This window comes from Tachysurus fulvidraco, chromosome 5, assembly GCF_022655615.1.
Source record: "Tachysurus fulvidraco isolate hzauxx_2018 chromosome 5, HZAU_PFXX_2.0, whole genome shotgun sequence".
Taxonomy (NCBI): domain Eukaryota; kingdom Metazoa; phylum Chordata; class Actinopteri; order Siluriformes; family Bagridae; genus Tachysurus; species Tachysurus fulvidraco.
In genome coordinates, this window is record NC_062522.1 from 13,257,614 (window position 1) to 13,268,856 (window position 11,243).

At 37.4% G+C, this 11,243-nt stretch overlaps 1 protein-coding gene across 1 annotated transcript; it reads left to right on the forward strand.

Annotated features, from left to right (window-relative positions):
* The first annotated feature begins 3,528 nt into the window (after positions 1-3,528).
* On the forward strand, positions 3,529-5,640 carry sox14 (SRY-box transcription factor 14). The gene has a single exon (XM_027146365.2). It carries the CDS (start codon positions 4,024-4,026, stop codon positions 4,753-4,755), a length of 732 nt encoding a protein of 243 aa, XP_027002166.1. The 5' UTR covers positions 3,529-4,023; the 3' UTR covers positions 4,756-5,640.
* The last annotated feature ends 5,603 nt before the right edge of the window (positions 5,641-11,243 follow it).

Below are 11,243 nucleotides of genomic sequence, written 5' to 3' on the forward strand. Positions count from 1 at the left end.
TATGCAATTGTTCATTCAAGTGTTAAGATTTTGAAAAAAAATTGTGACACATAGTCGCCAACAATTAAATGTGAAAAACAAACAACAACAACAAAAAACTTTCACGTGTAATTTTCTTGCTGTACACACTCGGTTTTAGCTTCATCGTACAGGATTTCTTCCACCCTGACTTGTACTAGCATGACAGTATGTCTTTAATGGAGACGCCAAATCGGATCACAGTGTCAGCTGAAATGCTGTAGGTAAATATATGTTGTGTTATCCTTATAGGCCGTTCTAATGTTTTGGAGACTTAGCTTTGTGCACTGACTCCCAGGTAAGTTTTCAATTTAAAGCCATTCCTAACATTTATCTTATATATGTGTGGTATGAAATTATAGGTCTAATATGTTCCAGATGTAAGAGAAACTACTTACTGAATATAAATTCTAAGTGCATTTGGTTACCCCTTCATGTAAAAAGCCGCTAATTGTCTTACTGCACGCATTCATTCATTCTACAAACTACAGACTACAAACTGATATGGCTCGTGCACACTATGGCTTACCAAGCGACTAGCGGCGCTCGCCTGCCGCGTGCGTTCAGTCTTTAGATCACAAGCACGCAGATTGGAGCGCTGCTCTGTCTCACGTGACCTCATATAGCGTCAGTGTCGGCGCGCGACAGGAAAAGCTGGGACAGTGGCATGCAGGCTACAGGTTCAGGTTTAGTTCGTAAAATAGACTGATTCATTTAAACGCATGTAAATCAGCGCTCTGAGTCAGACAGTCATTTGGGAGGAAACTATTTACTCTGTGATTTAAGCTATATTCATTTCGGGATCCAGGATAATTATATTTTTATTATTATTTCAATCAATATTTCTGTTATTATGCTGTTTCAATTTTTGTTTTTATTTGAAAAGTTCACTCTTAGATGAAGCAAAGGCGATGCACTGTTATATCTGAGCACAAATAGTATTTTAGCTTTCTAAAACACTTCTGCGTTCTTGCTTCCAGTTCAATTATTTCTGTGCATTCATTGTTCCCTCAATAGCCAATACAAGTCTAAAACATTTTCTGAAATTTGAAAAAATTTTCCCAGCAAATTCAACAAAATTGACTTTAGCTCTGCACTAATTATATTTTTTTTCTCACTAGATGCAATCAGCTTTGAATCCTTCGTCTCAGACAAAGGCAGTTAGTGTGCGCTCCTAAGAAGGAAAAAAAAACAAGATACTTTGGACACTTCATTTAATTCAGACAACATAGATCTACAATGCAAATTATATACGTGATGCATGTTTATTGTGATCACCTCCTAAAAACGAAATATCTACTGTGTGATTTATTTCACAACTCTACACCTTTTTGGTTCTAAGCAGATTTTCCTTCTCTGTATAAATAGAAAATCCCCCCCCCTATAATTTACATTAATTCCCGCTATAATTTATTCTTCTGCAACACACTGCTGAAATGGAGTGGGAGGCTGAGAGGCAAAGCTTGATAGATATCAGCATATACGCATATAAACCACCTTTATTTAAATCCACCCAGCTTAAATTATAACGCGTTCATAACAATTCTTTTCTTGTATTTCAATGTATTATTAATAATACTCAATATTATTATTAATTGTTTCTAAATATTCACATTCTAAAGTCTATATGGCATACACATTACTGAAACAAGTTCTGTTCTGAGTGTTTTTTCCCGAAACAGAAAAGAAAAATGACTTACAAAAATATTAACTTATAACAGCTTGATATTCCAGTGTAGCTTAGATAAGATGCAGCAAAGTAATTTGCACCGTTTTTGTAAAATATGGGCGCTGATGTTTTTAATCCAGACTTTCGCTTGTAGGCTAGATTGTGGAAATATGAAACGCACAATTTATAATGTAGATTAATATACCATGCAGCTATATTAAGAAAGCAGAAAAATGCTAAATTGCAGGCACATCTTCAGGGCCATCTCTCCGTGCTAAAGATCACACTGGGCCAAAACTGTATTTCAGTGAGGATTCAAATCAGAGCAAGACTCTGATAGATCAGCTTTCTCAGCTTGTCTCGCCTCGGGCTGATTTTACTACACTGATCTTTTTTTAAACAGTCACATTTACATGTTAATGTCCTTCAGAACAGGCTGCCTTAAACATCTTCCTCTGGGAGAAAAAATAAATAAATCACAGAAAAGAAAGACACATTCCGGGGTGAACAGGAAGCGTTCAAACATCCATTTGTTTTACTTTAAATTTAACCCGAATTTACTTTGAGAAAATGCAAGCAAAACCATATTTTTAATGAGAATTTTATTCAGTTCGTTAAAAGTGGTCAGTTAATTATTTGACTAAGCAAATTCAGAAATACAGAATTAACTGGGTAAGTTAATTTAATCGTAATTGATGCCAATAATACCACATTATACAGATTTTTTTTTTCATGTTAAGCCAAAAGAAAAATAATTAAGACAAAAACAATATATCCAAATTGTTTTCCCATGCGACAACCCCAGTGGCATCGCTTTGATCTCATCGCATACACTTACATCGAGCAAAGCTCTAAAGTGTTCATAATGTCAGATTTTGGTGTGTGGACATCAGTGTATGCTGACCTCCGTTCAGTATGAGGTCTATGTGAACATGTTTTACACCAGGGTGCTTTACTGGGAGATCAGACCTGCGAAACAGGTGCACACACACACACACACACACACACACACACACACACACACACACACACACACACACACACACACACACACACAAAACCTGTCCCAGGAGACCTCTGGACAATTGTTCTCGTTTAATAAATATTGGCCCGAGGGGAGACTGTTCAAGACGCACAGTGCTTTTATTTCAACAGCCGCTTTATTACATATTATATTTAGGGTGAATTGCTTGTATTTCTACAACCTGCTGCTGGAGAACTTTTAACATTTTAATTGCGTTATTTCTGCCCCAAATGCCACCGCTTAACCACTTGCTGTCTAAAGTGTATGTATTGTAATAAATAAACACAAGTTGAACCGTCCCTATATGACCAATGCTAATGTAAATTAAAATTTTATAAAAATAATTAATACGTATGAAAACTTATTTTGTTAGCGTATTTATAGTAACATTTAGAATACGCACCTTTTATATTTCAATTTCGTCTTTTCGTTACCCAGATTATCAATACTTATATTTAAGATTATTTTTTACATTTTTTATTATTATTTTTTAAAAAAACTGCTTCCACGTTTGTTAATAATTGTTAATATTAACAAAGGTGTGTGTCTGTACAAGTTAAACGAAAGGATTTAGGGGATGGAAAAGAGTGGAGTAGCTGGCCCTCCTTTTATTCCTGCCTCCTCAAATCTTTATTGGCGTTGTGATATGGTCCGCACAGCGTGTGCGTGTGTGTGCGCGCGTGTGTGCTGTGTGCGTGTGTATGGTGCGTGCGCGTGTGCGTTTTGTCCGTAGGTGTTGCGCTAAGTGTGTGTGTGTGTGTGTGTGTGTGTGTGTGTGTGTGTGTGTGTGTGTGTGTGTGTGTGTCTTATTGCTGATTGGGTGCTCAGGTTGGACAGTGAACGCCCTGCCGTTTATGTGCAGCCCAGCCTTTCAACTCCGCCGCCTTTTGGCTTCCATTCACGAGCTTTTTCTACTCATTTCCTAAGCCAGGTGCTTCGCAATAGACGACAAACCTCCGAGAGGGAAGAGAAAACATACACACGTACACATACACGCAGACAGACACACGAACACAGAGTTCACTCCTTGACCACGGGACTTTTTTGCCTCACCTCGGCGGATTTTGGCTGCTGCGCACAGGGGAAAGAAACATTTATAACGATTTGCCGAAATTCGAAAGAGTTGCGCTGTTGGATTTTTTCACCGATGCCTTTTTTACAGTTCTTCTCCGACTCTCCAGAAGTGGCATGATCGGCGTCCGTCAACAAGACAGGTGAATTATTTTCTCCACTCTGTTTTGGTGGCATAAACATTTTAACGTTATTTTACAAGGACTGATCGTGTCGCTTTAAAAAAAAAAAAAAAAAAGCCATGTCCAAGCCGGCCGATCACATCAAAAGGCCCATGAACGCCTTCATGGTATGGTCCCGCGGCCAGAGAAGGAAAATGGCCCAAGAGAACCCCAAGATGCACAACTCTGAGATCAGCAAGAGGCTCGGTGCCGAGTGGAAGCTTCTCTCCGAATCTGAGAAGCGGCCCTACATTGACGAGGCCAAGCGACTGCGCGCGCAGCACATGAAAGAGCACCCGGACTACAAGTACCGGCCGCGGCGCAAACCCAAGAACCTGCTCAAGAAGGACCGATACGTGTTCCCTTTGCCCTACTTGGGCGACGCTGAACACTTGAAACTTCCGGTTTCCGCTGCCGACTCGTTGCTGGCTTCCGGGTCGGAAAAAGCGCGTGCGTTTTTGCCGCCTGCGGCCTCTGCGCCCTACTCGTTCCTTGACCCAAGTCAGTTCAGCTCTAGCGCTGCGCAGAAGATGGCCGATATGCCACACGCCCTTGCCGCCGCTGCCGCCGGCTCGCTGCCCTATGCCTCCTCACTCGGCTACCAGAACGGCGCATTTGGCGGCCTGGCCTGTCCGGGGCAGCACACACACACCCACCCGTCACCCACCAACCCGGGCTATGTAGTGCCCTGCAACTGCACAGCATGGTCAGCGGCGTCCAGCCTGCAGCCCCCCGTAGCCTACATCCTCTTCCCAGGTATGGGTAAGAGCGGCATCGACCCTTATCCGACAGCGCATGCTACAGCCATGTAAAATAACAATACGAAAAGTTGTGCAGAGGGACAATTTTGACTTTGGAAACTTGAACCACATAAAACACACACTCTCACACACTCACATAAAGAGGATCGAAGTTAGATCGGATCAGTCGGGCTCTTCGAAAACTTCTACCTTGTTAAAACAAGACAGTTCTGCTCTTTGAACCTATACGTTGAACCCCAAAAGACGTTTCTCTCTGGAAACTTTACAGATGTAAGATAAATAAATTAATGAATGAATAGCCACGCAAATGGGGAGCTCAGCCCAGAAGAAAACGCACTTCTCCATGGAAACTTCAGTGATATTACCCTTAAAAAAAAGAGAGAGGAGACACATTTTTTTGGAAACTTGAATAATTGTAAAGAAAAAAACATAGGTCACAAAGTTATAAAACAGCAAAAAAAAAGACGCTCTCTGAAGACTTGAAACGCGTAAACTGACTTTAGTGTCGCACTTTGCAAGCTTCATCTCTGCCTGCACGATGCGACCAGAGACAAGCGCAAAGCTCATTTTGTACAGAGACCGTGAGGACTTTGAGAACTGGAAGAAAAAACTTTCGATTTTTCATCATGCTCGTTTTTCCTCTCGGGACCTCTGCACGGGAACTTGGGAGTAGATGTGAGAGATCAAGGAGCCCTGAACTGTAAGAAATGTAAATGTTATAACATTTATTAACGGCTGTCCGATTAAGGATGCCTTTAACTTTATTTATTATGTACATTTTTGATGCTATACTAATAATAATTTTGTTTCATGATATTATTATTATGTTATTTTAAAAGGCCCATTTCGTTTGCACAAGTGACATTCACCTATCGTATCTCTTGTATATTGTACTTATAATTTAGCACTCAGATAAAACGGTTTGGATCACGCTTAGAACTTTTTTGAGTTGGATGAACATACGGGTTATATTGTTTATAGGCTATTTATCAAACTGGTGCATAAAATTAGACAAACTATTTAAAACATCAAATGGAAAAATATCTTTTTTAAAACAGTTTTTTTTTTCTTTTTTTTTTTCTTTTTCAAATTGTGGTTCAGTGCTAGTCACACGTTCAATTCATCGGATGATGAAAGCTGGAGTTTGAAACGAAGCAGTTAATGTTGTGGTTTTATTATGATTATTATTTTTTAAACTGCGATGGTAATTTAAAAGCTGTACTAATGTTATGGAAAGGAAGATGTATCCAAATGGGTGATACCTCGATTCTTTGTTCATTTGCCTGAGCAAAGACATTTTGAATAAAGACAATCTGTCTTCAAAAGTATACAAACGTGGTTATATTGAATATTTTACGCATATATCAACGAAATAATTTTGTGTTTAAAATGACTGTACAGGGCAACCTACAAGCAAATTAACACCTCAAACAGGTTAGAGTTATCTTGTCGAGAAATATTGTTATACAAAGTACATTAGTATTATAATAATAATAATAATAATAATAATAATAATAATAATAATAATAATAATAATAATAAATTGTTAGTGTAAGTAAAATACACAATAAAGTGTAAAATTTAAGTTTTGCATTTTAATTCATTTAATTCATAAAAACTTAAAATAGCTGACCCAAAATTATCTTATATGGGTTTAAGTTTAAAGTAATAATGTTTGCATAGACCAATATGTGAAAAGTAATTAAGATCACATTTGCATCAGCATTTATGCGGTGGGGCAGCAGGAGTGTGTAAATAGCAAAGTGTGTGAGAGGGGACAGATGACACTGAGATAACACCGCTGTCAAACCTTCGGCTTTCTCATTGGACTCTTTAGGGACCTTCGATCCAAATTAGATGGCAAAACAATTAAGGCCGTTCCGACAAACCCAACGCCTGGAACAAAAGGCACGAATTACAATTTATTCTGACAGTAACAACAGCATCCACATGACTCACGCCGTTTAACATCTGTTCCGTTTTGGGCACAAGATTAATGAAGCTTTGACTCTTTATAAGATTATTATAATATTTCTGATCTAGGCATAAAGATGTGGTGTGCATCTGATTGACACCGTTTACACGGAAAAAAGTCATATGTCTGATATCTGAGTTATAATTAACACTTGCAATGTTGTATTAACAACTACAGGATTTATGTGAAGTTCTATTAACACTTTATACTGAACAGTTTAATTTATACTTAGAAAAAATAACATTTTTAATTACTGAACAAGGTAAATAAGTCTTTACAATATTTATACCTGCTGAATGCTGCTAAATTTACGCATGAAGTTACTGTACGTTACATTTTAAGCTCTCGTAATGTCAAATGATCACAACACTAAACGTAATTATTAGGAGTAATTCACACAGTGAATGAACTTATTTGATATGAACACATGTATGTTCATTTGAGACAAGCTAAATATCTATCAACACTGTCGGTTGTCATTTCACCCTGAAGGGATTTTTGTAAGGTATCAGTTACAGGTTTATCAAGTAGCAGCGTCATCAGACAATACTTTTTATTATTTCAGTTAATTTTCGGTCTGTAATGACAATTATGTTATTACATTATGCCATTTTGGAGTTAAAGTCTATCATGTTTTTAAACAGGTCAGGCTTCTGCACTGTGTGTGTGTGTGTGTGTGTGTGTGTGTGTGTGTGTGTGTGTGTGTGTGTGTGTGTGTGTGTGTGTGAGAGAGAGAGAGAGAGAGAGAGAGAGAGAGAGAGAGAGAGAGAGAGAGAGAGACTTAAGACTTACTTGCTGCGATATTTGGTTGTGTGTCACCCAAAGGGTTTTATGCCAGTCTGACCTGCTCATCCTGCTCGGCTCTACATCGACACCAGCAGCAAATGAACACACCTCAGCTGAAAATAAACAAACTTGTCGCACATTTTTAACAACACCTCTTAATTTAGAGACAAACACTGATAAGCCGGTATTTTTTTTTTTTTTTTTTTTTTTTTAAACAAAGAGCAATATTTATGTCGTGTTTATGTAGGAACTGGATTTAAATGAGCACTGATTTGGACACCTAATGGTTCTTCTGGGCAAATCCCTTAATGGTTCTATGAAGAACCCTTCACCCAGGTGTAGCATATTAGATATAGCTCCAGGTAGAATTCTTTATGGAAGCTAAGAACCCTAAATGGATAATTGAATAAGCCAGGATTAAAAGTATTAATTTCAACGTGTAAAGGATAAATTCACAGGTGATTATAAATTGAGAGCTAGGCGTTAACAGTGTAGGTCTTCATTAAAGCGTTTTTCTCTTCGAGCTGTAGATGCAATAAAAATGTGAATAAAAAATGTCATTATCATTTTGTTTAACTTCAATTAAAAAAAAACAACGTTACCTTTTTATTTCAAATAAAATCACGTGTAATTTAGCCTGCGTGCGCCTGCACGTGAGCGTAGTCCGGTCTTATACGTGCGGCCTTTATTATTTTAATATTTAAACTATATTTAAAACCCAAAATTCCATATAATGTCATGATCTGTTAAACACACAGGAAAACTACTAGTGCGCACAAACGTTGCATCACGTTGCAACATCCAAACGTGTCACAACTGACTGTCAACTCACGTCGGTGTATCAAATGATTAATGAGTCACATCATCATTACAATTCGTGCAGAATTTTCTCCTCATATTGTATTTCGTGAAACTAACATGTCTTTATGAGAAACGAGAGAAGAAGAGAAAACACACTCGCACAACAGTTCTTGGCTTTTGGCTGCAGAAACAGGAAGAAGATTGAGATTCACTTTTTGTCTTTTGTCTCAGGTCTTAGGCAATGGGATTTGCACAGCGAGGTGTAATAGCATTACTGCATTAATTAAACACGAAAAAAATCATTTCACATCCAGATTGTTTACTTATCTGCCAAGAACACATGCTGGGAGAAGTTAAGATTCACCATTCTGCACTATTGCCCAAGGTGCAATTCAATATAAGGGGAGAAAGGAGGAGGGAGGGAGATTTTCTGTGACAGCTTTCCCTCTTATCTGCCCCTGTAAATGAGGGTGATACTTCACTGAACCCAAGTTTTACATCAGCTCCCCAAAGCAACTTTGAAACGTGCCATTAATAGACCTAATTCAAGGATCACTTTACTAAATGAAGGCTCACTTCCATAAATATATATGTGGCTCAATCAGGTATACTCAGTCATCTCTGTCTCAGTTTATCAAATTCAAAGCTTTATAGACAATATATCGATGCCTCTGGACCTCTACATCTTGATAAAATATGGCTTTAAAAACTAGGTGAAATCTTTTAACACACTGTGAAATATTATAGTTAATAAAATGTACAAAGAAGTACAGTTTTTTTTTTAAATAAATGATTTAAAGGATCACCCAAAATCCTTAGTCATTATACATAACCTTTTATGTCCTGGTGGTGTTTAGTAAGTTGAGTGAATGTGTGTATAATTGGATGCTAATTTACGGCTGTGATCTTTCAGGCCATGCTGAAGTGCCACAGTCTGTTGTCTGCAATATTCACATTTTTTAGAGGAAAAAAATAGAGGGGAATTTATGATTTGACACTAAATATGGCTCTTAAATCCTTTCTCTCATTCATTTTAAATTCTTCTGGACGTTTTTTATTGTGAGCTTCACCTTATCTTCACTGGACTCCTTTTTAGCTGGTGATCAGAGGAAAAAGAGCATAATTGTTCTTTATTTTTATTTAATTTCATGCCACAGCTAGTGCTTTCAGGTCATTTATAGGCTTAATTTAATGATAAAATCATTGAGGAGGAGGAGGTCATGTAGAGCCTTTTCTTTTCTTTAAACACACTGAGACCAAAACAGCAAACATGTGAAACAAAAGTAAAAAGGGGGCATGACACTTTTAATTGAATCCCATGGGTCATTTACTTAATTGTCTCCTGTAAAGTCATCCTGAAATCAAGTAGCATGAATTGAATGTGATACGATATTGTGGCTCACAAAATATCTTCCTTTGTGTCTAAGCATAATCATTTTCTCCTGCAATAAAACAAAAATAAAGCAAATAGCAAAATGCATTGTACTGCAATAATAATAATAATAATAATAATAATAATAATAATAATAATAATAATAATAATATTGTTTTCAACTATTATTATTATTATTATTATTATTATTATTATTATTATTATTATTATTATTATTATTATTTAATATGTTATTTTGCTCAGCCAGGCATATGGTTATCTCAAACCTGATGCAGTTCGATGTGTAATATATTACATTTAAATAGGAATATTATTGGTTGGTTTAGGGTCGGGCTGATCTCATTTTAAGCTCCTAACCATTGTCTCTGTGTGGGAGAGTCTCAAAAGCATCAGTGCTAAAGCCTGCAGTCTATCTGAAATTGGATCTGGGGTTCCATTTGAACTGAAGACTGAAGGAAAGCAGCGAGGCGCTGCCGTTTGAATTTGGGGGTCCCCGGATTCTCATTGGAAAGAAATGAACTGGTGAAGGAGCTGATAAGGAAATACGGAGAGGCCTGCGCTGAGAGAAAAGGAATCACGGCACGGCTGGTTAAACGTGCGCCTTCTAGAAGGAAAAGTGATTTACACTGAGACTTTACCCCCTGCGACTCAGTGAAGGGGACAATATGGATAAAGTCTCTGTGTCTGTCTCATGCACACACATATCCACACATACTCGCACACAATCACTTAGACATACACACCCACATATAGGTATAAATGTACATATACATATATACATACAGTATGTATATGGAAATCTTCCAGTCGGGTTCACATTTAGGCTACATCACATGTATTCCTTTATCACATACCTTTATCCAAAATGACTTACAAGAGCAGCAACACAAAAAAACAAAGCGGTTGTTCAAACAATTCAATCATGATACCAATAATATTCACCAACAATAACAATAAAGTATAATATCCTCATATGCATACACACATATTAACATGCAAACATATACATGCACAAACAGGCATGACTGTAAGCATTGCACAACACAAACTCAAAAGATGTATAACCCCTTTAACAGATTTCATGAGAGGGTGGAACAACTTCTTTTATCCCTACTTTGATGATATTCAGCCACTATAAATCAATGCATGTAGAATCATACCAAAAACAAAGAAGGCCCATCATGGATATTTTTGTACATATATGCCATCTTTCTGATACTGGCAGGTGACAAATTAAAGGAAAAAACAACATAAAGAGTCTTAATATAAGGTGTCAGGCTGCCATGAGTAGCAAGAACATCTTCGATGCACTTTGGGAGAGATTCTCTTGAACTGTACTTAGAAAGTGCTGTATAATACAATGGGCCAAAATCTCCCATAGATATTTAGTTGGATTGATATCTGGTTACTATGAAGGCCAAAAGCATACAATTTACACAATTTCCATCAACATCAAACTACTCAGTGAGCGCTCATGCGCATGAGGTAAAACTAGTAAAAGACCACACTTATCAATATATGTTTCATTACAGGATTTGTCAGAAGAACATTATGTTGCTTTGCAGAGAAGCTTTATTTTAAGCG